We start from the raw sequence: 27,249 nt of genomic DNA, 5'->3' as shown, positions 1-27,249 counted from the left end.
GAGTAGATCGATGCTCATGTCAATTACTGGATTGTCTGGTCCAGACTCGATTATTTCCAGACTGCTGGGTGTGGCATTAAACAACAAACAACAACTATTCCCTTTCATGTTGCTTTGTAGTTATGTTTTGTCTTCATCTGACATTATATTAACTTTTATATTGTTAAGTTCATAATGACATTTGTTTTGAAGAACATATCTTTTCTTTAGTTTCTCTTTAGGATCCATGAAACTCGAATATATGACCCTAATTACCTTGCCACAAAAATTCTTGAGAAAGCACCTGCGTCCCCATGGTTACAAGTACTTGATTAGATTCAATGGTAATGTCAAGGTCATTTATAACAAAGTCATTCAGTAGTTCCGACACTTTGTCCGAAACTTTAGTGGCACTAACTTGAAAGTTGTTGAAATGTCGACAATTTCATGAGACTTTCAGCAAATGGATATTCAGGGTGAAACTCTAGTTGGATAAATATCTGCCATCATATTACTGGAATATTGCTCACTCACTGGATGAATGGGAGCCAATTTGAGAATTTAGCGGCCATATTGAAAATGTCTTTCTACACTTGTATGTCAGTTATTTCGGTCTGATAATCTGTCTCTTAGAAATAATATCACATAATGTTATTCTTAAAATAATCAATGTTGATGACAAAATTTCTCTCAGTGAAGGAATGTTTAGAAACCGTGCATGCGTACATTGTTTGAGTGAACTGCCCAATTCATCATATACCGTATTCGACGTTATAAGCGCCCCGCTCTAATAAGCGCCCACGCCCATATTTGCTGATATATTGGCTAGTGAACAATCCCAATTAGCACCCCTTCCGATTGATCAATGTACACAAGACTTATTTATTCGTGTATAATACGCACTCCTGTGTTATATGCACCCTTAATTATGGGCAATTAAATCCTGGAAAAATATATCTGTCGTATACAAACATTTCAGGCTGTCAGCATAAACCAAGAAATCTACGAACTTTCAACTCTGTTTTTTTTTCACCAAAATTATATTCTAATAAGAGCCCCCTATTTCTAATTTTGAGAGCGCCCTGGGCGCTTATTACGTCGAATACGGTAGTGCCAAATGATATGCAAACAGGTTATCTACATAATCATCCACACAGGAAAATCAACCTAAATTTATATTGAACATAAGTCAATAGTTTACTGAGAAAGCAGACACTGAATCTATGTCTGGAGATTAATATAGTTCCTGGTATCTAGGATCACTATACAAGTTTGTCAGATTGGTTTATTGATGTAATACTATCTCATTCGTCACCACTCGCCCCTTTCCGTAACCTGCAAGAAGACTCGTCCCCCTATCGATGAATGTTATGTGCAAAAATACGACAAACCAATCAGAATGCGCGTATGATTTCAAGTTCTTCGTCAAAGAATCCGTCAGATATAATTTTTGATTTTACATATGCCTTGCATCTAAAAATATACCCAAGACACAGTTACATGTGTTCAGTCATACTGTATAATTCCGCACATCCCGATGTGCTTTAAATTGCATCTGAAATATATAAAATATATGGGGAAATGTAAGTGAACCATTACGCAACGAGTTGACAATTGTTTTAGGTATGCCCGTTTGCGCTAAGACGGAACCCGGTCGCAAAAATGGCCATGAGAGGGACACGAGTCGCTATTCGGCTTGTCCCGGAATAATGCGAGTTGGTCACGAATGATACTATCTATGTCCAAGCTTTAACATCATCCATGTTTTCTGTAACTTTAACATCATGTCAGCTCGCAGCCCTACCTTCATGAATGTCATTCACCGTGTTCCCTGAGAATCAGTGTTTTCATAAATAGATCAGTTTAACATGCACAGATAATTTACATCTGATTTGAAGGAGTAGTTAAACAATTTAAAAGTCACCCAGTAAGTACTGGGTTGAAAAAACATTCCTTTCCATGCTCAAACTTGTGTCTAATATTGCCAAACATGAAACACTGTTTCCCAGTATCCAATTCATGTTTTTTATATTGTAATCCATGATTTAGATTTGCCATGAATTCTAACTGTTGTGTATATCACTGATGTCAATCACAGGTGTTGTCACTTTCACCTGGATCCTGTTTCATTGTATACATGTCACATTGTTTATGTATTGTTCATGTCACAGTGTTCATTCACTCACTTTGCAATCAGCTGTTTCTCTCACCTGTCACCAATCACGAACTTGATTTATTGAGTAATGAAAAAAATTGCCAGTTTGACAATCTTTTTGAAATTATTATTTTCTTGCACCACAAGCGTCATTTTCTTACTAATACTGTTTGATATTGAGTAATGTGGGTAACTGTCAAACTGTCAGTCAAAGCGAAGGCATGCCCATTGCGGTCACCCCTGAATGGTTTCCCTGCATTTCAGCGATCTAGTTCACAAGAACTTGAGGATGGAACCGTGCATGATGTTGGTGTAAGCTTCACTTATTTCACAGCAGCATATGACCTTGACCTCCCTTGTATGCATATCATTAGCAGTGTATCCAAATATGGAATTGAAAACAGCATAGTGTTAGCTTTCCTGTCAATGGCTATGTAAGAAATTTCATGAGGGCATAATGAAAGCAATATTATAGTTTTCATTTTTGTTATCAAAATTGGAGGGGGAGGGTGGATGATGTGCTGGGAGGGTCATGAAATGACAAAGAAACATGACTGTCAGGGGGTGTTATTAACATGATTTATGAATATGATTTTTTGGGGAGGGGATGTGTCATGAATCAAAAAGGCATTTTTTTTCCTGTTCCAATATTGAAACCCAAATAGATAAATGAATAATTAAGATTTCTTTGACATCAGAAAGTAAGAGAATTTGTCTCATTTCAGGTAGAGGAATCGTTTTAAACAGTGTTTTCAAAAATATACATCCTTCTCCCTATTGAAATTTGTCGTTCACATAATTAGGATATTTTTGCTTTAATTCTATTGTGCTTGTTTATTTTCATTATTGTTTATGTGAGGAAATACAGCCCTATGTTGTTTTCAAGCCATTACATTGCTAATATCTCCAAAGGCTGCTGTTGCTGCTGCTGCTGCTGCTCCTGCTGAACAAATATGTAGCCATACACACCCACTCACGGCATCATGTAACCTTGACCTTCACATCCCATTGACATTTGCACTTTAGGTCATAACCCAGACATTGTAGTAACGTTGTAGTATGGCTGCAGTTTTGTCTTGTAAACAAGAATGTTGTTATCACAACGTCTGTCAAAACGTCTTTTTTTCCTTTTGCACTTTTCTCTAATGAATCATGCGACACAAGCAATGTTGTTTGTGTATACTAATATTTCAAAGACTGCCAATAATTTTAATTTTATTTGGTTCTACATTTATGAAACTTCAAAAATGTATTCAAATTTATTTTGTCTCTATATCAATTCTATTATCATCTTAATTTCATATTTATTTAAATTTAACTTTATGTTGGTACTAATGAACTAACATTCATATTAGAAGTTTAGCAGCATTTAAATACCTTCAGTTACACAGTTTTGTTGTTTTACGCCAATATAACAAACTGCAGCATATTCTAACACAAAATCCTATCCGCAGCAATTCTTTGGCCATCAGCCTCCTCAGAATATATGTTACAAAAACATCAACGTAAGTATCTGCCGCCTCGTCACATTCATTCATCACCTGTAATAAACAGTTCCTTTTGCAGCTTACAGGGCTAATTACAAAGTAATATTTGTATTCTGTGTTTTTCCTGCTTTTACCATGTGCATGCTTTTACCTTATTACATATGTGAGATTTGGATTTCATGTACACGTTACCATGGTTACAGGGGAAATGGACTATGTGGAGAATATGTGGTCTTTGTAGATGTTGGAAGTGATGTGTGATGTATAAATGATCTTCAGTGAACGTGTGACAAATGATTTCTGTACAGTGATCTGCGGTGAATGATCTGCAATGAGAATGTGATGAATGATCTGTGTACAACATGTACAATGATTTGTGTACAACTATCTGTGTACAATGATCTGCGATGAATGATCTGCAATGAGAATGTGATGAATGATCTGTGTACAACATGTACAATGATTTGTGTACAATGATCTGTGTACAATGATCTGCGATGAATGATCTGCAATGAGAATGTGATGAATGATCTGTGTACAACATGTACAATGATCTGTGTACAATGATCTGTGTACAATGATCTGCGATGAATGATCTGCAATGAGAATGTGATGAATGATCTGTGTACAACATGTACAATGATTTGTGTACAATGATCTGTGTACAATGATCTGCGATGAATGATCTGCAATGAGAATGTGATGAATGATCTGTGTACAACATGTACAATGATCTGTGTACAATGATCTGTGTACAATGATCAGTGATGAACTATCTGTGTACAATGAACCGTGGACAATGATTTGTTATAAATGATCTTCAATGAACATGTGACAAAGGATTTGTGTACAATGATCTGCGATGTATGATCTGCAATGAGAATGTGATGAATGATCTGTGTACAATGATGTCAGGATTGATATGTGATGAATGATCTAGATGAAAGTGATCACAGATCTGTGTTCAGTGATATGTTATCAATTATCTATGATAAATAATCTTTGATCAATGATCTCTGATAAGCGATCTGCAGTGAAAGATCTGAAATACATGTGCAGCAATGAATAATCTCGTATAAATGGTTAGTTATATGGGATCTGTGATGAAATATATTTAATTATCTATAATGAAGGGGGATTTGTGATGGATGATCACTATTGAATTAAATATGATTAATTATTTGTAGTGAAGGGGGATTTGTGATGGATGATCAGTGATGAATGATCACTATTGAATTAAATATGATTAATTATTTGTAGTGAAGGGGGATTTGTGATGGATGATCAGTGATGAATGGTCAATAATGAATGGTCAGTGATGAATAATCAATGATGAATGGTCAGTGATGAATGGTCTATGATGAATGGTCTGTGATGAATGGTCTGTGATGAATAGTCAGTGATGAATGGTCAGTGATGAATGATCAATGATGAATGGTCAGTGATGAATGGTCAGTGATGAATAATCAATGATGAATGATCAATGATGAATGGTCAGTGATGAATGGTCAATGATGAATGGTCAGTGATGAATGGTCAATGATGAATGGTCTGTGATGAATGAAATATAATTAATTATTATATGTAGTGAAGGAGGATTTGTGATTAGTCATCTGTGATATGGCATCATGCTACAATATCTTTGAAACTTTTAAATTTTAATTCTGTTTAAAATGTAATATTTTGAATATTTTTTATATGTTACATATGAAATATAAATAACTATAAATAGTTGCAAATAGTTTTCCGTGACTGTTTTTTTGGCAGAAATTTGTATTTTGAGTTCTAAGTATTTGGGGTATTTTTTCTTTTCTTCTTTTTTTTATTTCTTTTTGAGTTTCTTGGTTATGAAACATTGGAATAGTAATTATGAGACTCTTTCCTCTGTCCTTGCTTCTCAAAGGGAGATCCAAAACAGTTACAGGCAAGTTGTAAGATAGAAGTAAAACTAGCCTCAGTGGTACAACACCAGAGTATAACCATGGCTACCATAATGTACAGTAACTATGGTTACCCCAATGTACAGTGACGTGTTCCTATGTGTAACAGAGTGTGAGGACTTGCATAGAGAACTGATAAGAAGATTAATTTATTAGAATGACTATGAATGAGTGATTAGTTGAAAGGAATTTTATTTCTGTAGCGAGAAAGTAACATGATGCATCTTTTGTATAAATAATTTTTTGCACTTCAGGAATTGATTTAATTGTTGATATTTGTTATTATAAAATATATTAACTATTGTTATGATTGAAAATTTTTGCTTTGCTCACAGTTGCACGATAATGATTTTGGTGACTTAATTCTGCTTGATTTTCAGCGGCATCGAAGAAGGAAAGGATTGAATGTTTGTTGTCAATCATTGTCGCTATAGTAACATCAGGGATGTCCATTGTTTCCAGGGCAACTGTGTGGCAGTCATGATGAGCATTCTTCGTCAGATGTCGGAAAATCATTACCAAGGTTACATCATGAGCTTCCCAACGACCTTTGACCTTTTGGACTTCCTGATGGAAATTCTCATGGTATTCCGCGACCTCGTGAGTCGCAACGTCTACCCGTCCAACTGGCTGGAGATGATCATGCTGCAAAATAGGTACACGGAAAGATGGCTGACATGATCGTATCAGGATACAGTTTGTTACCTTCAGATCTCTTGATCCGATTCAATGTGTTAAGTATAGGAGAAACAATGTCTCCGAGGGAGTACTAGAGATTGTAAACCCTCACATGAGGGAATGTCCCGAGGAAGCCTATGACCGAATGTGAGGGTTTACAATCTCTAGTAATCTCGAGGAGACATGGTTTGTCCAACTTATAAACCGACTCATCGCATAGACAACGTTTTTAATTAAATAACTGTAATAAAAACTCTCAAATGTATAACCTGTATCGGAGATGAAATATCGCCTGCAGTCGTGAACTCGGTTCAATGAAACTGGTGACCTCAGCAAGTGGGTTTTGCAACGGTGCGAAATCTGCACGTGCATCTCGCAATGGCACGAAATCTGCACTTACGTCTCGTAGGCTGTTCGTAGTTTTTGCACTATCATGGGTTTACAATTATTGTAAGCCCTCCTGCGAGGTGTTTCAATCGTTTTAATACCTCCTGCGAGGTGTTACAATCGTTGTTTTCAAAAACTCCATATCGAGTTACACAAACAGCCAGTAGGTATATAAGTTCTGACAACCCTTCAGGTAACTTGTGGTGAACCCGGAGCGAACTTTTACCACCCAATCAAAATGAAAGAAGCATGGGTTTTTGAGCCAATCAGATTGCAGGGTTCCTAAAGCAGTTTGGTTCTACTCTCTTCTCGATTTTGTCAGTACAGTCTGTTGTTCTTCGAAATTTCTGTTCCACAAACAAATACAAATGTTCCCATGATAGCATTGATACTGCACCCTTTTTGCTATCGATGCCGGGTGTTCAGGAAATTTTTAAAAAGCAAGTCTTCACTCAGAACTGCTTTTCATTTTCGAGATGAATTCAGGTGTCTGGTCCAGTTGTTCAGCTCACTTGTATCGAGAATTTAGACACCTCTATGCTAATGAAATAGTATCATGATGGTTCTGGGATTTGCAGTTGTGTCAAGAACTGTTTATGTCCTGGATTGTACTGGTCGGATGTATTCATGATTGCCATGATATTTGTTCATTTCTATTTGACATGGTTTTATTGGTTCTAGTTTGGTGTTACATGGGAATATTTGAATACTAATGAGAAGCTAACTTGATATCTTTCCAGCATAATACTACGAGCACTGCGTTTTTTTGCGAACACCATCCATGACAAGTTCTCAAGCCCATTTGAACAACAGGTGAGTCAAGGCAGATATCTCGGAATATGCTGAAATTATACTGCTGAAAAGAAGTAAGGGACCACCCGATTCTTTCATATTACTACAGTTAATCTGTCATACCGTGTGACTTCTTTTGATTAGTGCATTTGATAATACAGTCTAATAATTGTTACACATATGTAGACACAAAAATAAACATGTCTGCTACTAACTGTACTCGCAAATAATTCCTCGTAAAGTCAACTGGGAACCGATAAATATCATCGTTATTAGTATTTTATTGTAGTTGAAAGTTTATTGGATAAGCAAGGGTATACCTAGATAATCTAGTAACATAATTGCATCATTGTTCGAGTCACAAATAACAAAACTCGAAGATCCGGGTTCGATTCCCAACATGGGCACAATGTGTGAAGCCCATTTCTGGTGTCCCCTGCCGTGATATTGCTGGAATATTGCTAAAAGCGGAGTAAAACCATACTCACTCTCACTCACTCTCCACTAATATACAATTGTAGCCTGCTGAAAAATCGTTCGTAACACAATGAAGGTATCGTTTTGAAATGGACCGATGTTTATCCGAAAGCATTGGGTAAAGGGAAGTAACTCGGTTTGTTTGCATCGTCTGCATCTCAGTGAAACTGCGGACATATATTCCGGACCTGTATGAATAAATTTCAGTAAGATATGTGAGTTGTCAACTGACCCCGAGGGGAATATGTTGGATGTTGCATCATAGGGTACATCACACCATACAACCCATGAGATCGGTTGACAACAACAATGTATGCTGGGAGACACAGCCACACAGAGAGTATATCAAGCTGTGTTCCCCGAGCAATTTGCCTACCACAATTTACTGCAATTTAAAAAAAAACAGACTGATGCTAGAAGCGTCACTTACTGTCTGAGATACTGCCGATGTGACTTCAAATTGTAACTTACCGTTCCAGTATTGTGACCTGGGCCCCGTTCCTCAAAGCTCTCATAGGCGCTAAGATTTTTGTAGGTCTATGTTTAAGTATGGGAGTTACGATCACTTTCTGGAACTGAGCCCAGACATTTGCGTGGCAGTGGTTCTGTTTCAAATCCACCTTAAATTTCCATTAATATATTACTATTTAAAATACACAAGAGGAATCTCAGCACCCATGGGTCTATTCACATACCACAATATCCACATAGACATTTGACAAATCATGCCAAACGTGTAATAACCGCTCATATAGTCACCAAGGGAGGCAACTCACCATAACCCGAAACTGGCTGTGAACTACAACACAGACCCAAATCAGCAAGCACCTCTCCGTCCACATGGGGAGACACATGCACTGAACGAATGACCAACCCACACACAGTGATAAACTCACCTGGAGCTCACTAGTCCAGTCGAATGTTTTGATTAGTGCCTGGTGTGAAAGTGTGATATTGTTTCTGTGTAGTTAGGGTCATCTCAGCAGAGTTCCTGATTTTGATCAGTGGAAAGTATGGTCGACAAACAAAATGATGTTTGAAGTACCCGAATCAAGATGTCAAGACTGTCAATTTGCTAGTCTTCTTGACAGTACCTGTAGGATGACATATGATGAACTAGAAATGTCAGGAAGATGCCTCGGGATCTGCTTCAGCTGCTGACAATTTGTTGATTTGTTGTTTCAGCTATGGAACAACTTCTTCCACTGCACGATCTCGTTCCTCATCCAAGATCCTCTACAACTGGAGAACTGTCTTCCTTCCAAGCGACACAAGATCATATCCAGGTACAAGTCATGTCATATCATATATCTTATACATTAGTACCAAGGCTCACACAGGCTTAAACAGGCCTGAATTAGTCAATCCATCCTTGATCATGAACACACAATGCCGTTTAGAAAGTGGTCAAATGTAACAAATGTTATATTTGGGATAACACTTTCTCAGTGAAGTACAGATTCTAGTACATTTTCTAGGCCTAGAGCAGACTTTGAATTTTAAATTGCCTTGAAAAGGCCTTTAAATTTGATTTATGTCTTGAAAAGTCTTGAACTATTGTGAACTAAACTGTTGAATAAAAATATTTCCGATATTTCTCAACTACCAAAGTCCACTGATCATTTTGTACCAGTGTGTTTTTTTCCTACAAAACCACTAGTCCCTCTAGATTCAGGTCTCAGATGAACGGACTCGTGATCATGTCTGTTCCTGACATGTGATTCTAGAACGTGTATTTCTTTTGCGAACGAAACATAAACCCCCTGACCTTCCATGTTAGGATGCACAAGCCCATTCACCTTGTAGCCTCCTGTACGCTCTGGATGACTGGGATAATCTTACCATCTGTTTCAGGTACAAGGATATGAGGAGGGAGACAGGCTTCGAGATCAGGGCCATGTGGTTCAAACTTGGTGAGAACAGATAAATTAAAAACTGACAACAAACGATTACTCATTACCCATAGGGTAGGAAATAACCAAGTTCATTCAGATTGTATGTGCACTAGTGCAAATATCACTTCACACACTCCAGTGTGACCGCCTCCGTGGTCTAGTGGTAGAGCGTTCGCCCGGAGAGCGGAAGGTCCGGGGTTCGATCCCCGGCCGCGTCATACTAAAAGACGTTAAAAGATGGTACTTGTTGTTACCCTGTCTGGCGCTCGGCATTAAGGGGCTAAAACAAGGACTGGTCGGCTCGGAGCCAGTATACTGTGTCTGAGTGGGGTATTCATGTTAAACTGCGGCATGGTATCTCAGTGAGCTAGCACTATAAGTCGGCATCAGTCCGGACTAGTACAAGCAGCCACACAAACACACACACGTACATGCACGTCACTATATAAGTGCAATAATCTTGGACGCGACGTTAAACCCAATTTCACCTCACCTCACCTCACCTCACACTCCAGTGTATTGTTTACATCATCCGGACAGCATTGTTGATGTCATTCAAATCACAGATTTCAGTACTTAGTGTGACAATGCACCAAACATTGATGATGCTTCAGTGAGCAAACATTAGCAAGGATTTATCTAGACCTGGTTAGAGCTGATATTCAGCCCTAAGTCTGCTGCAAATGTGAGTAAAAATTCCAAAATTTGAATGAAACATTTCCCAATTCAAGCAGTTATATATATACCCGGTATAGCTAATGCTATGTGTCATGTATATCACTGATAATAGGACCAATATACATGATGTAGAGGAAAAGGCTTTGAAATAACAGATTTTCCCCAATTGCTAGCCAGGGGCCTGATTAGTTTCTCACTGTGTGTTCAGGTTAAAGGATTTACAATCTTGACTGTCTGCTACAGGTTCATATTTCTTGGACATTTTTCAGGTCAAAATAAGATGCAGTTTATCCCGGAAATGGTGGGGCCGATACTAGAGATGACGTTGATCCCAGAAAGTGGTAAGTGCAGCAGCCTTGATAATGTAAAACACACTGTAGTCAATGTATGACCAGAAAGTGGTAAGTGCACCAGTCTTGATAATGTAAAACACACTGTAGTCCATGTATTACCAGAAAGTGGTAAGTGCAGCAGTCTTGATGATGTAAAACATACTGTAGTCCATGTATTACCAGAAAGTGGTAAGTGCAGCAGTCTTGATGATGTAAAACATACTGTAGTCAATGTATTACCAGAAAGTGGTAAGTGCAGCAGCCTTGATGATGTAAAACACACTGTAGTCAATGTATTACCAGAAAGTGGTAAGTGCACCACTCTTGATAATGTAAAACACACTGTAGTCCATGTATTACCAGAAAGTGGTAAGTGCAGCAGCCTTGATGATGTAAAACATACTGTAGTCAATGTATTACCAGAAAGTGGTAAGTGCAGCAGTCTTGATGATGTAAAACATACTGTAGTCAATGTATTATCTCTAATAAGCCCACCCCTGATCCTGTGACAAAAGACTCGAAGTATTATGTAAGTAATCTGCTGAAGTGCCTCCTACTTCGTCAAACTCTACATGATGATTCATATTGCCCATTTGTGTTTAACTGTATAACCTATTTATCACTCAGCCGTTTATGTTCTAAATGTAATGAGTGAGTGACTATCATTTTACGCTGCTTCTAGCAATATTCCAGCAATATCACAGCGGGGGAACACGAGAAATGGCCTTCACACATTGTACCCAATCAAACCCGGGTCTTTTGCATGACAAGTAAACGCTTTAACCACTAAACTACCCCACCGCCCCCGAAATGTAATGGAATGCAGTCCATGTTCATATGTTCCGTTGTTTGTTTTTTATCTCTCGCGATATTTTGAATTTTGATCTTTATGTTTGGACCATGCTCTTAAGTTCCCCCAAATTGCTGTAAACTTCTTCAGTGAAAGTGTCAGACTGAGCTGCATGTCATGTTTCTTCTGTAATGACATCATATTTTGTAAATAATTATTATTTATTATTATTTATTATTATTTATTATTATTCATTATTATTTATTATTATTCATTATTATTATTTTAAATTATTATTATTATTATTATTATTATTATTATTATTATTATTATTATTATTATTTCTAATGAACCGAAGTTTAAGGCTAGAATGTATTCGTATTTACTCACGTACATAATATCTGATTCACATCCTTGTACCTGTCTCCTCGCTGCAGAGTTGAGGAAAGCAACGATCCCCATCTTCTTCGACATGATGCAGTGTGAATTCACCCAGCCTATACCAAGATCCAAGTCTTTGCAGGGAAACTTCAATCAGGTCAGTGCTCAACATTTGTTGATGGGAAGCGTTTAACATGATGATTATGAAGAGGCTTTTCTGGTTTGCCTTTCCTATGATTAAATCATGTTCACAGACTTGCATTTATTTTTCCCTGATTTCTTGTGTCTGTTTAGGTCGAGAATGAGATGATCACACAGCTAGACGCCCTTGTGGAAGGTGGTCGCGGAGATGAGCAGTACATGGAGCTGGTGTACGACATGTGAGTAAATGGAGAGTGTTATGCGCTTTGAACATCTTGACATTATATTACTGCTTGTCTGTTGTTTAACGCCACACTCAGTAATATCCCAGCTATATTACAGCAGTCTGTAAATAATCAATTCTGGACCAACAATCCAGTGATTGATGTCATGAGCTTTCATCAAAGCAGTTGAACTAACCATATGACATGCATCAACTAAGTCAGCGAGTCTGACCACCTGATCCCGTTAGCCATTTTTTACGTCAAGCATTGGATCTTCACATTTTCTGTTACTGAAATTCAGCATGCCATATAACTGACGTGAATGTTAAAGCTGTTTTAAACCAACCCCCTCACTTTGAAGTGCCATCTCACCACTCTATTACTGAAATGCAGCTCTGTCATATAACTTGAGGTGAAACGATAATCGGTGCACCAGTGCATCATGCGTTTTCATGTGACTATACCATACACAATATGTTTTCCTCTAGTAAGACAAGTTCTATGGATGAACAACTTCTTTATTACAATTAGTGCGACATTTTGGTGTAGATCCTAACACCTTCATCACCTCAACTTCTAAATGCCACTTAAAGAAGTCATGTTTTCCTCTGTATCGTTTAGTGACCACCCAGTGTTTTTCACTGTCAAATATCTCAAAATGTGTTGTAATTAGCGTTCCAAGTTCACCACTAATTAGCCACTATGAACAGCTAGCGTTTGCTTTTGAACATGTTCTGAAATATTTATTGTCAAGTTTCCATGTAATTTGGAGTGAATATGCATATCGCAATACGTATTGTGAGCCATGTATCGTGAAACGTATCATATCATGACCTTGCTGTATCGTTTAACAACTATATTGGTGTGTATTTTAAAACTGTATTAAACCAACCCCCTCCCCCTTGCCCTCCAGTCTGAAGCAGCTGTGTAGCGGCCACTCTACGATGCGGGACAAGGGTCTGGAGTTCGTGGAAACGATACGGAAGCTGCTGCAGCGCCTCCTGGAGTACCGCCTCATCATCCAGGATGAGATCAAGGAGCACCGGATGAGCTGCATCGTCAACCTCCTGGTCAGTCTCATCTCCTTGTACATTACATGGCACTTGCTTTGAGGGATGCATAGTTGTCTCCCTTATCAGTACCAGGATCTGCTGAGTTAGAATACCAGTTTTGGGCCCTATTCTTTGATGTGAATTACTTGTTTATTATTACATGCATTCTAGGGCTGGGTCGGGTACCCGGGTAGGGTCAGGCAATAGGGTGGAGGGTACCTGGGTAGTAAATTTGTACTCGTCCCAGCCTTAATGTATTCTCTGACATGCTTGTTACTTATGCAGGTCGTTTCGTCTCATAAAATGTGATTGCAGCCTGAATGGGAATGTATGCTGCAATCTATTCTGTGATTGCCATGTTTGAGATGCCATGATGTCTACTGCAGGCTTTCTACCATGCCATCAATCGGAAAGAAATGTACATCCGCTACTTGCACAAGCTGTGTGACCTTCACCTTGACTGCGACAACTTCACCGAGGCAGCCTACACACTGATGCTATACGCCAAGCTCCTTCAAGTGAGTGTATCATACCAAATGTTTATAAATGGTCATAACGCATGTCTGCATGTAGGGCTTCCACGATACGCCTGCATCAAGTGTTGATGCATACACAATTCTTGAACCCCATGGGGATTCCTGGTGAGATATAATTGTGGGTTCAAATCCTGGTTTGCCCCGATTATTTTTCTAGGTTTGTCAGCATTTGGCCATGCTTGTGGTTTTCACCAAAGTGGTAAATGTCTGAGACCTGCATCACTGCAGGCTTTCCTCCCACTCCCACGACGTGCTGTGATATATTTAGAATACTGTTCAAAGCAGCGTTAAACCCAAGTCACTCAATAATACAAAACAATGTAAAAATTACGGTAAATATGACTAAATTACAGAAATCACTTGAGGTAATGAGAGACTATTGAAATCAATAAGACATCAAGATAAACTAGTGTTTAATAACATTACTAACATGACTTTCTGGGAACTACGAAGGATAACGTTTGGTGTTTTCACGTGTTTGTTTCAGTGGTCGGGGGAGTCTCTGCCACCCATGTTGCAGAACGACAAGTACCAGGACAGCCTCACACACCGCGAACTGAAGGAGAAGCTCTACTATGACATCATCAATTACTTTGAGCAGGGAAAGGTAGGTCCAGGCCCAAAATCAGTTCCAGACTTAACCTAGCTCTACATTGTAGACAGAGTATGTTTGTCTCCAAATTTGACCACATCCATGGCGTACTGGATAGAGCATCGGCCTGAACAGCAGAAGTTGAGTTGTTCAATCCCTGGCCACGTCATACCAAAAGACGCTAAAAGATGGTACTTGTTACCCTGCCTGGCACTCAACATTAAGGGGATAAAACAAGGACTGGTCGGCTCGGAGTCAGTATAGTTTGTCTGTGTTGGGCATCCTTGTTAAACTGCGGCATGGTATCTCAGAGGGCTAGCACCATTTCACTGGCATTAGTCTGGACTAGTACAAGCAGCCATACACACCTGCATGCACGTCGCTGTATTGTCCAATAACTGAATATGATGTTAAACCCCGTTTCACTTCATCTATCTCCTAGTTCCTCACGCACCATGTTATTGCTTACAAAGTGAGAGTGGAATAGATGCCACCTGTTGTTGTGTTCACGTTGTTTCTATTTCTTGTTAAGATGTGGGAGAAGGGCATCGAGCTGTGCAAGGAGCTGGCGCGCATGTACGAAGAGGAGCTGATCGACTACCCCAACCTCAGCCTCATTCTGGTGAATACTTTAACTATCGTGACTGACTCCTGCAAGTTTCTAGGGCTTAGATCCTCCCCGCACTGAAATGCATGAAGCACAATGGCAACTGCATGGAGACACACACAGACCTCCAGATAAGCTGTGTGTTTGTTAAAATCATCTTCCCGAGGCAAGAGAGTGAACTGACTTTAAAAGTCCAGTTTCCATCCTTGCCGAACAAGGCTGGAATTACTGGACTCGATCGTAGTGCCACCAGTGGCTATTACCAGTTATGTACCTTCTAAGTCTCTCCTATGGACCAATCAGATTATACCCCTTGTATCACTTGCGTTTGCTTCAAACAAAATGGTGGTGCCCAGTCAGGACGATCTGATCGATAAACAAGATCAATACTGTGATAAAACGGGTCTTATATCGCAAAATGCATCAAATCACGTGAGCACCTTGATTTATAAACATGAAAAGATTTGGAAAATATCTGCTGACAACAAGTTGGCGGTGCACATGCTTTGCAAATCCTGCAATCGATCGAAATCTGCACGACAGGTTACGAACCGGATTTCGATTTCGGTGCGCGATTTTGATTGGACTATGCATAGACTCGTTAGCACAGCCAAAATGTAACTCCATAATACCAGCCTAGTTCGGCAAGGGTGGAAACTGGACTTTTATAGTCAGTTACCTCTCTTGCCTCGGGAAGATGGGTAAAATATGCAATATAGATTATCTTAACCCATAAAATCTTGAATAAAAAATGTAAAATTCCAATTGTGTAACATTGTGTTTAATTACCCCAATGTTGCCTGTTCAGCTTGCATACCTGACTGTCTTTATGGATCCATATTTACTGATCGAAGGCATCACTACTACTGTAAAGCTAAGTGTTGCTGAATCGTTGTTTCGAGCTTATCTGACATGTGACACACTTTGCAGCGCATGAACAGATGCCAGCTAGAAGTCACATGTAACAGCATTGTAAGCAGAATTATTCTAGAAAATGTCGACTCACAATAGACTGGACCCTGGGAATGCTAGTATGTTAAATTCCCAAAGAAATCAGGGGCGGTCGGGTAGCCTAGTGGTTAAAGCGTTCGCTCGTCATGCCGAAGACCCGGGTTCGATTCCCGACATGGGTACAATGTGTGAAGCTCATTTCTGGTGTCCCCCGCCGTGATATTGCTGGAATATTGCTAAAAGCGGCGTAAAACCAAACTCACTCACTCACCCAAAGAAATCTCTCTTGAGAATGATAAGGTGAGTAAATAGTCAGTGCTAAAGAATTATCAGGAGCCTTGAAAACCTGCTCATCATGCTGTTTGTGTGTTTTGTTCACAGAAGAAGCAGGCAGATCTCTATGACAGCGTGATGAAGGAGATGCGCCCGGAACCAGAGTACTTCCGTGTCGGCTACTACGGACTTGGCTTCCCATCTTTCCTACAGGTTGGTCCATTGCGTGAGGATTTCGGTTTAGAATTGATCCCTAGCAACCTATGCTGGTCGTAAGCGGCAACCAAATGGATCGGTGGTCAGAATCAGTTACTTGATTGATCCATGTCATCGTACCCTGACAGCAAGGATCGGTGCTCACAATATGGATCACTGGATTGTCTGGACCAGATAAGATTATTTACTGGCCACTGCTACATAGCTGACATATTGCGGAGAGCATTCCAGAATGTTCTTTTGTTCAGTCTTTAAGTATTTAATTGAGTATATGTCAAAATATGTTTCGAAGCGTAGTCGCTGTTTGAAACTCCTGCTGTAAAGCTGCCTTCTGATTGGCTATTGTCGACTTCTTGTCAGTCATCCCATTGGTCGGTCAAAGTTCGCGAAAGGTCGGTCTGACATGACCCATAATGGGATGTCATCAGATCTTTGTTTAGCGGTAGCGAGAACTAAGATCTAATTTTAATGAGATTGTATGTCTGTATGTCTAATCTCCAGGAACATAGAACAGACACTGATGAACGCCATGACACGCCATGTTCAAATTGTGGTTTTGTGTTTCCGTGTCTGACTGATCCCATCATTTCAGAACAAGATGTTCATCTACCGTGGCAAGGAGTATGAAAGACTGGCTGACTTCAACGCCAGGATGCAGAACCTGTTTCCAAATGCTGATGTAATTATAGATAATCTCACAATCTAAACTTTGCCCTAATTTCTCTGCCAGAATATGTCTCCCGTAACCTATCCTTGTTTAGAACCAACAGCGATGGGGATCTGTCGCTATATGGCTGAAATAATGCCGATGCAACGTTAAATTTTAACTCACTCACTCAATGGGGAACTGATGAGGCTCAGCAAATGCCAAGATAGTGGAACTTCAGTGGTTCGGTCCCCGGCCGCGTCATGCCTAAAGACGTTAAAAGATGTTACTTCTTGTTTCCCTGCCTGGCGCTCAGCATTAATGAGATAAGATAAGGACTGGTCAGCTCGGAGTTAAGAAGGACTGGTCGGCTTGGAGTCAGTATAGTGTGTCAGAGTGGGGTATCCATGTTAAACTGTGGCATGGTATCTCAGAGGTCTAGCACTATAAAACTGGCATTAGTCCGGACTAGTATAAGCAGCCACACACACATGTGCATGCATGTAGCTATATGAGTGCAATAACCTTGAACATGACGTTAATCTCCGTTTCACATCAACTTTAATGAAAGCCCATGATGTGTTGCAGCTGATGAAGACTCTCGACCCTCCTGGTGAGGACATCCGGGAGTCACCAAAGCAGTGTATCCTTCTGTAGGCAGAGTAGCTGTAGGAACCACCTACTCCACTTGCAAGAGGAAACTCTAACACGACAGACTTCATTGACCTTAAACATTCGACTGATATCCTGCATGTTTTTTTTGCATTGGTGGCCCTGGGCCTAATGTCACAATTTGCTATGCAGAGTTATGTCCCTTAGCCAGGATCAGCTGGTTAGGATTTGAATCTCAGATGTGCCCCAATTGTGTCCCTAATCTGTGTGGACCATACCCCTGCCTGTGGGTAAAGGTCTTTGACTTGGCCGTTTTGATGTTTAGACGTTATTTAAATATTTACACACAGAAAACTGGTCTAGCTACACCAGGGTAGAGAGACCATTTCGTGTATATTGAGGTCTCAGCAATCAAGGAAAGTCATATTAGGTTGTTGAAAGTGTGAACACTTTGCCTTGTGCCCTGTTAGTTAGAATAGGTCCCCAGCTACCGAGGCTAGTCGTAAGAGGCAGCCACATAGTTCGGGTGGTCAGACTTGACGACTTGGTTGATTGTGTGTCTTCGTTCCCAAAGGTGTGGGACGTTCCTCGCAATGTCAGGGGGGCACGGGTAGCCCAGTCGTCTAAGGCACCGCGATTTGCTATGCAGAGTTGCGTCCCTTGGGCACGCCAGAAACCTGTATTTGTGGGTTCGAATCCCGGTTCGCCCCGATTATGTTTCTAAGTTTGTCAGCACCCCACCCGTGCTCGTGGGTTTCACCGAAGTGGTAAACGTCTGAGACCTGCATCACTTCGGGCTTTCCTCCCACATTAAGCTGACACGCCGTGATGTAACTGGAATACTGTTAAAAGCGGCGTTAAACCAAACTCACTCACAATGTCAGTCACTGAATTGTCTGGTTCTGATGCTGTCATTAAGCTGGAATAATGTGAGTATTGTGTGTAACAACAAACAGATACCTGTCCTTAGCGTGTAGTCCTTCAGATCAATGCTGTCAGCCCTGTGATGGAGCTGAAGCCGAGGTTTGTGGACAAACACATCAGCGAGCAGATTCTCAAGTACTACCGCGTCAACGAGGTTGAGAAGTTCACATACTCAAGGAGGTCCGAGGAGAGCAGTAGCGACGTCACTGTAAGTATCGTTTCTCCCCTTAGCCATGCCAGGATCAGCTGACAATGATCCGTGGACTATCAACGCATCCATGTCATAGGCTTCACTGCTGAGATCCACCTCAATGACTTGCATCCCTATGGGGTTTCATTAAACATAAGCTGACACACAGGATATTGTTGAAATAGGTGGGAGTCCCCACTCACTCACTCACTCACTCACTCACATGTGTTCATCACATGAAAAGGGGGCACGGGTGGCCCAGTAGTCTAAGGCGCCGCGATTCCCTGTGCAGATTTGCATCCCTTTGGGCACGCCAGAAACCTATGATTGTGTTCACCCCGATTATGTTTCTAGGTTTCTCGGCACCATACCCGTGCTCGTGGGTTTCACCAAAGTGGTAAGCGTCTGAGACCTGCATCACTTCAGGCTTTCCTCCCACATTAAGCTGCCATGCCGTGATGTAACTGGTTAATGTTAAAGGCGGCGTTAAACCCAATTCACTCACTCATCACATGAACACTGGCCACGGCTGAACATCAAATGAGCATTGAAAATTGGGGTAGGGCTGCAGCTTCAACATGGCCTGACACAAGGAATGGCTTAGAGACTTAGCAGTATGGCTAGCGGAGAGGTTAGTCAGATGGTCATTAGCTATGTCCACATTACCAGGTGAACAATTCATTCTGGTAGACCAAGGACAAAACAAACTGAAGGACCCTTAACTGATTTATTTGAGAAATGAACGGTGTAGGGAGAATAAGTCATGAGGGGCACTACAGTGTGTTATTGTACAATAAACAACAACCATGAGTCGTTTATTTCTTATATGAGATATCAACAGCCTCTTTAAGGATGATGAACAAATGTGCAAGCTTTAAAAATAGTCATCTTAATTTTAATAATGATGACTCCCTCAATAGAATCCGACCGCAGCAATGTCGGACAAGTCCGTTTTATAAACAGATGGGTTAAGTTTGGTATTTCCTGCATATTCTCACGATCCTCACATCGATTATCTGTACCTTTCGTCATGTACCGATTGTCATATATCTTCCACTTTTGGATGTAACCATCAACTCATGGCTTAAGCCTGTGCTTATTTCCTACAGAAAATGTGGCTGGAGAGGACGAACCTGATCACTGAGTACCCTCTGCCTGGCATCGTGGGCTGGTACCCTGTCACAAGCATAGAAACTGTGAGTATACTGCCAGTCTATCAAGTATTTCAATATGTGAGATGTATGATGCTTTTGTGCTCTGTTCAGAAGAAGATGTGAACATGGTGCTTGTATTCAATTAGTAAATATTGATCTGTAAAGAAAAATTGGTACGCAGCTGAAAAGGCTTCATTTAGGTAATTACACGCCCTGTTGTCATGTTTTATTTTGATTTTTCATGTGTACAATTATTTGCACACAAGAGGCTTAAAATTAATGGGACCCATGAAGATCCGGGGTAGAATAGAATAGGTCTTCAGCAACCCATGCTTGCCGTAAAAGGCGACTATGTTTGTCATAAGAGGCGACTAACGGGATCCGGTGGTCAGACTCGCTGACTTGGTTGATGCATGTCATCGATCCTAATTGCGTGGATTGAAGCTCATGGTGTCAATCACTGGATTATTTACCAACTGCCGTCATATAGCTTGAATATTGCTGAGTATGGCGTTAAACAACAAACAAATAAACATAAAATTAACTGAGCATAAATAGTGATAATTCCTTTGAAAACCTTACCTCTATTTTATCTTAGCTATAATTCCTGCTTTTAGGCTAACATCTTACTAAAAAAATCACTCAAGTTTCAACAGACATCCACTTCACTCTTAGCGGTCCCAACCAGTTGTTAGGTAAACCTTACCTCTTGCAAAAACCTTTGAATCATGGGAATCATCACTTCTTTGCAACAAGCCTTACTGTTTTCAGTATACACTTGCACAGTTTTTTTTGTTTAAATCACTACTGTTGTAGTTGTATTGTATTTAGTCCCGCTTTGCCGCCAGGTTGCTGTGAGTCCGCTGGAAAGTGCAATAGAAACCATTGAGTCGACCAACAAGAAGCTGTCCAGTGCCATCGAGCAGCATCGGCACGACTCGGAGCAGAGAGTGGACCCGCTGGGGATGTTGCTCAATGGAGTAGTTGACCCGGCTGTTAATGGAGGAATCTCAAAATACAAGGTCGGGATAAATTGTGTAGATTTCTCACATTGATGTTAACTGTCTGTTAATGGGGGTTTTGTGATGATTGGTTGGTCACAATGTCAGCCTAATGTGATGAGGATTGGATGGTGCCTGCCAAGAAAAAAATATATATATAAACAAGTGATTTCGTCAGGTGTATACGTATTAAATATAGAAAAAACAGTCCAGATATTCGTGCTTGTCAAAACTCCTTTATCCACACAAGATCTTTTGCCGTTCAACAGCTTTCCAGGTGTAATTTGCTGTATATTACTGGGTACAAGCCAAGGTTTTAAGACCAAAATGCATGGCGGCCAGTCCCTGAAACAATGTTCTGTGAAAGTATTTTGCAGTGATACCATTCTACAGGGAGTACTGATCAATATCTTTCACTGAATATTTTCACATTTTAACACCTAATAACCCCTGTATGTGTCTTGGAAGGTGTTCTACACCCAATGACCCCTCTATGATTTATTGCCAGGTGTTCTAAACCCTATAACCCCTGTATGATTGCTTGCAGGTGTTATACACCCCATAACCCCTCTATGATTTATTGCAGGTGTTCTACAATGAGGAGTATGTGCTGCAGAGTGGTGGTGAGAAGGACCGAGTCCTGGTTGAGAAGCTCCGGGAACTCACCGTCCAGCAGGTCAGTCATGATGCCCCTTCCAACACCCCAAGCATGATTTAAGATGATATTGAAGGCTCTTGGAGTCTACTGATGGTCAATCCCACATTGAAGCTGGTCCTTGTTTTATCTTGGTAGCTTGGGTTATGGTAATATTTATAAAGTAAATAAATTTTGTATAAATTAAATAACTTTGTAGAGGCCTAAGAAAATAAAAGAATTGGTTCTCAGGCTTTTGAAAATATAGTGCAAGCGGGCAGTGTCTTTTTTTTCTTTTCTTTTTTTTTTGGATGACCTCAGTCAGACTGCTGGTTCTCAAGCTTCTTGTATGGAGTGTATTCACTGATGACCTCAGTCAGAAAGCTGGAGTGTATTTTCTGATGACCTCAGTCAGACTGCTGGTTCTCGGGCTTCTTGCCGGAGTGTATTCACTGATGACCTCAGTCAGACTGCTGGTTCTTGGGCTTCTTGCCGGAGTGTATTCTCTGATGACCTCAGTCAGACTGCTAGTTCTCGGGCTTCTGGCCGGAGTGTATTCACTGATGACCTCAGTCAGACTGCTAGTTCTCGGGCTTCTTGCCGGAGTGTATTCACTGATGACCTCAGTCAGACTGCTAGTTCTCGGGCTTCTTGCTGGATGACCTCACTCTGCTAGTCAGGTGCTGCTCCATATTGGAACTTGTATCGTAGAGTTAAGACCCTGTACGCAACTCTTACTGTTGTCTGTGACCAATGCAGGGCCTGGAATGATGTGCCGTTTCCTTGATATTTCAGATTGTGTTGCTGCGAGACGCCCTGTACATCCATCGTAGGAAGGCGCCCGAATCCCTGAAGCCTTTCCACACTCACATGGAGCAGCGCTTTGCCGAGATGTGCAGCATCATCGAAAGAGAGTACGGCATTAAGGTGAGAGATGGGTGAGATTGATCCATGTTGGCAAACTCATACCAGCAACCCAAATTAACAATCAGTACATATCGCCATTTTAAGCGCCCTGCTCCAATACTTGACGAATCTGTCCGCAATATGGAACAATGTGGAAGTGGAATACAACATCTTCCCAAGGCAAGGGAGTTAACAGACTGTAGAAGTCCAGTTTCCACCCTTGGAGAACTAGGCCGAAATTTTTGGGCTCAATCGTAGCGCCACCAATGGCTATTTCTAGTAATATTCCCTCTGTCTCTCCTATTCACCAATAAGATTCCAACTCTCATATCACTTGTATTTGCTTCAAACAAAATGGTGGTACCCAGACAAGACGATCTGATCGATAACCAAAATCTCTACTATGATAAAACAGGTCTTACTTTGCGAAGTGCATCAAATCCTGTGAGCACCTTGATTAAAAACATGAAAAGATTTGGAAAATATCTGTGAACGCTGAGTTGGCGGTACACAGGGTTTTCAAATCCTGCAGTCGATTGAAATCTGCACTGCAATTTACGAACTGGATGTCGATTTCATTACTCTATTTTGATTGGACTATGCATAGACTTGCTAGTCCAGCCAAAATATAACTCCATAATTCCAGCCTTGTTCGTCAAGGGTGGATTCTTGACTTCTGTGGTCAGTTAACTCCCTTGCCTTGGGAAGATGGGAATACAATTGCCTGGTAAATATTATCGAAAAAGTTTTCGTTTCCATAGATGTTTGAGCCCAGTGTATTGTCGATAACAACTGCCCACCAAATTTAACTTGTGTATGTTTCAATTTTTTGAGAGACCAGGCTGCTTATTATGGCGTATACGGTATATTGGTTTACAGAAGAATGTGACCTCATATTCTGACACTGTATTTATGACATTTCTTTATATTGTTTGGACTGATATTTCAGGGAGCACAGGTGGTCTACTTGTCTAAGGCGCCGCAATTCGCTATGCAGAGTTGCGTCCCTTGGGCACGCCAGGAACCTGTTAATGTGGGTTCAGATCCTGGTTTGACCCAGTTATGTTTCTAGATTTGTGGATTCGAACCCCTTTCAACCTGCAAAAATCATCGCTCGTGGGTTTCAACACATTTAAGACCTGCATCACTTTGGGCTTTCCTCCACATTATACAGTTCAAAGTTGCATTAAAACCAACTCATTCACTCGCTTTGTACTGGTATTTCAGGTAGCAGACCGGGGCTTCCACTCAGCGACTTTGAGACGTAACCAGTCTCTGCCCATCTGTAACAACAACCGGCTAAGTGGCGCCTCCCTAGGCAGCCCTGTCGCAGAGTAAGGGAGACAACTGTTTTGATTTTCATTAAGAATGAATTAATATGTAGAAAATTCCTTTTTTTTCTAGACATTGGCCTTGTACTAATATTATGATTAAATTATTAGGCAAGTTTCTATATAGCAATCATCTTTAAATATCACCTATAGGTTTGAAGAGGAATGATAAAATTTAAAGAATTTCTATTAGGAAAGTGTTCATGTTTGTTTCATACAGATTATTGGCAAAAGTAAGGGGTGTTGTGTTTCCAGTGGTTAGAGAGTCTGGGTTAAGCATGGATTGAGTGTATTGGTAGCCGGACTTGGTCACCTGGTTGATTGAGTGTCATCGTACCCAAAGGCATGGATCGTTGCTCACAATATCGATCACTGGATTGTCTGATCCAGACTGTTGTTTACAGGCATCCATCATATGCTGGATGATGCCAAGTAAGGCATTACAACGATCAAACAAATTCATTGTTGGCCAGATTGGCAAGTTGCTGTTTGTTATTGCATCTCTCAAGCCTACGAACATAGGATCATGGGTTCGAATCCTGGTTCCCCCTGATTGTGTTTCTAGGTTTGTTAGCACCATATCTGTTCTTGTGGTTTCAGCAAAGTGGTAAACGTTTAAGACCTGCATCACTTTGGGCTTTCCTTCCACATCAGGCCAACACGCTGTGATATGACTGGAATACTGTTCAAAGCAGTGTTAAACCCAACTCACTCACTCACTCTTTGTTGAAGATGACATGACCTGTCTGTGGTGGTCAAAGATTCAGTTCAATATCAAAACATTTTCCTAACAACATTATTTTTTCCCTTTTTTTTTTCTTATTGTGAAATTTGTTGGAAAAGGGTAACTTACCAGTTATTTCAGCCTTATATTCAATTGGATTCAGATATTGATGTATTGTTAATGACAATGTTTATTTTACAATGCCAGCAAAAAACGGATGCTAAAACAGAAAAGGTATACCAGTATTCTTGCTTTCAGTATATGATATGTTTTTTGTTTTCATTTTATGAATTCGGCGCTATCTCATTGGTTACACCTTTCCTCATTGGTGTTCTGTGTATCTGTTTCTGTTCCTATGTGAAAATACTAAGTAGTTATTTTCCCTCTGTATAAGGCTAAAAAAATAATAATCTTGTTCTCAGGCACCGCCCACATCATCATAATGTTTGTTGCACATTTCGGGTTTTTTTCCATTTAAAAAAACAAAAACAAATTAATAATTCCAAGTCCAACTGTAGTCAAATACTGTATTCCAGTAGTTTACTCATCAAGGAATACATTGATGTAGCCAGGCCCTTTCCAAGGTTGATTGAGGGGGCGGTCGGGTAGCCTAGTGGTTAAAGCGTTCGCTCGTCACGACGAAGACCTGGGTTCGATTCCCGACATGGGTACAATGTGTGAAGCCCATTTCTGGTGTCCCCCGCCGTGATATTGCCGGAAAATTGCTAAAAGCGTCGTAAAACCATACTCACTTACTCACTCCAAGGTTGATTGTATGCAGCTGTTACATACAAGTTGAAAAACCAAAAGAAAAAAAGAGACACTGCCTGCCAACACGATATTCTCAAAAACCATTGCCTGAGAACCCATTTTTTTATTTTATTAAGCCTTAATTGATTCTTTTTGCTGTTAATTTGCTTTCAGTTCTATTCAATGTCCATCTGGTGTTGAAGATATCAAATAGATGTATGGTCATCTTATTCTACTCAAAAGAAGTTAAGGAGCACCCGATATCTTTCGTATTACCATAGTATGCTATAGTATGTTACTATGCGATGACAGATTAACTCTAGTAATATGATAGAACCGGGTGCTTTTTAACTTTGAGGTGTATATATTGGAAGTAGTGTTTAGTATCTTGAAAATGATAATGAATAATTTGTTGCATATTTCTTTGGCTAATACGCACATGCGCTGATATGAATGATTGTAAATGAAGACACAGGTGGCCCAGTTGTGTCAGGTGCTGCAGGTTGCTGTGCAGAGTTGCACTCCTCGGTTGTGCCAGGATGTGCTTCTTGTCGGCTCAGATCTACCGTTTTGCCTTGATTAAGGTCTTCAGTGCAATACCCAGTCGTAGAATGTGCCAGAATACGCTGTTCAGAGTTGCCTCCCTTAGGTGCACCAGAATCCAAGAACAAGGGTTTGAATCTGTGATTTGCTGTTATTTTGTCACTTAGTTTCCCATTCATGAGTCTTTCGCAAAAGTGGTAAGCCCCCAAAATGTCACAATCATTTACCAATCAGTTAAAGCAACGAGCATTGGTATTGGTATTAAGGACCTTAATCAAGGGAACACTTAAATCTGAGCCCACAAGAAGCACATCCTGGCACAAGCAAGAAATGCAACTCTGCATAGTAATCATTTATAGTGAGCAGCACGGAGGTACGGTTATCGCAGCTAGTCTACCTGCATCACTTCAGCCTATCCTCCCACTCATTGATATGACTGAAATACTGCTCATCGTCCCACGATGGAGCGAATCATTCCTCCAGTTTCTCAGCCACTGATATTTTCAGTTCAGATTTCATTATGAACAGTTTGCTGCTCTGTCGCTGGAATACTGCTGACTGCAGAGTTAAACAACATTCACTCACATCCTCATAGAAATTTAATTTTCTCATTTATGAATTTTCAAATACTAATAAGCCAACATATTCTTCCCCCAGAGCCAACTATGCTATCCCATCCACGCCCATAACGAAGGGCGGGACTACTCAGCGATCACAGTCAGTGTGGGTGAAAGCGGACAAGGTCAGTTCCCCTTCTCCGGGCAAAACGAGTCTGCAATCTCGCGTGGGCAACATGATTAAGCGTGCATCCCAGGTGGCCGATCAGCTGACCACTGATCTCTCCCACAGGAACTCCCTAGAGTCTCCCATTGAGTTGAATGAGCAGGCATGTAGTGTTGTACCTTCTCTTTAGTTAGCTTCCAGTCTTTTTGTTCTGCTTTCCACAGAATACTGAGTGTTTCAATTAGTTTTTTAAAATAAAAATAATTTTTCAATTATTTGAAAAAATATGAACTGAAAAAAATCTGTTTTATATTTTTGGAAAACTTTTTTTCTTTTTTTTTTAAGTTTAAATATAATTTTTTAAATATTTATGATATGTGAGGTATTCAGTTGAATTCCATGAATATTTTGAATAAAAACTAGTACCCATTTAATTTTTAAAAATTATGAAGAAAGAAATAAAATTAAATAAAAATCATCTTATTTGGCTTCAACAGAATCAGATGACATCAGATTTGAAAGAAAGTGACACAAGAATTGCCAAACTT

General features: G+C 40.3%; 1 protein-coding gene across 18 annotated transcripts in view; it reads left to right on the top strand.

Annotated features, from left to right (window-relative positions):
* The window catches only part of LOC124125507 (dedicator of cytokinesis protein 1-like), a 90,540-nt gene that overhangs the window by 41,511 nt on the left and 21,780 nt on the right, over positions 1–27,249 (top strand). For 7 of the 18 annotated variants that reach the window (XM_048391710.1, XM_048391717.1, XM_048391712.1 and 4 more), the window contains 23 exons: positions 3,589–3,639; positions 6,024–6,217; positions 7,367–7,439; positions 9,081–9,181; positions 9,750–9,808; positions 10,738–10,809; positions 12,028–12,128; positions 12,266–12,351; positions 13,250–13,406; positions 13,775–13,906; positions 14,412–14,531; positions 15,049–15,138; positions 16,456–16,560; positions 17,156–17,242; positions 17,798–17,852; positions 18,799–18,953; positions 20,045–20,131; positions 20,938–21,111; positions 21,677–21,766; positions 22,520–22,651; positions 23,858–23,964; positions 24,893–24,919; positions 26,636–26,864. In XM_048391710.1, the coding sequence (XP_048247667.1) occupies positions 3,589–3,639; positions 6,024–6,217; positions 7,367–7,439; positions 9,081–9,181; positions 9,750–9,808; positions 10,738–10,809; positions 12,028–12,128; positions 12,266–12,351; positions 13,250–13,406; positions 13,775–13,906; positions 14,412–14,531; positions 15,049–15,138; positions 16,456–16,560; positions 17,156–17,242; positions 17,798–17,852; positions 18,799–18,953; positions 20,045–20,131; positions 20,938–21,111; positions 21,677–21,766; positions 22,520–22,651; positions 23,858–23,964; positions 24,893–24,919; positions 26,636–26,864 (2,484 nt within the window). Of the gene's footprint in view, positions 1–2,398; positions 2,447–3,588; positions 3,640–5,524; positions 5,546–6,023; positions 6,218–7,366; positions 7,440–9,080; positions 9,182–9,749; positions 9,809–10,737; positions 10,810–12,027; positions 12,129–12,265; positions 12,352–13,249; positions 13,407–13,774; positions 13,907–14,411; positions 14,532–15,048; positions 15,139–16,455; positions 16,561–17,155; positions 17,243–17,797; positions 17,853–18,798; positions 18,954–20,044; positions 20,132–20,937; positions 21,112–21,676; positions 21,767–22,519; positions 22,652–23,857; positions 23,965–24,892; positions 24,920–26,635; positions 26,865–27,249 lie in introns of all 18 variants that reach the window. The other 11 variants (XM_048391724.1, XM_048391721.1, XM_048391718.1 and 8 more) reach the window with 6 other exon arrangements.

The sequence above is a fragment of the Haliotis rufescens genome, unplaced genomic scaffold, assembly GCF_023055435.1.
Source record: "Haliotis rufescens isolate VD_foot unplaced genomic scaffold, xgHalRufe1.0.p SCAF_96, whole genome shotgun sequence".
Taxonomy (NCBI): Eukaryota; Metazoa; Mollusca; class Gastropoda; order Lepetellida; family Haliotidae; genus Haliotis; species Haliotis rufescens.
Note: the sequence above shows the minus strand (reverse complement) of the source record. Positions and strands in the feature narration are given on the sequence as shown.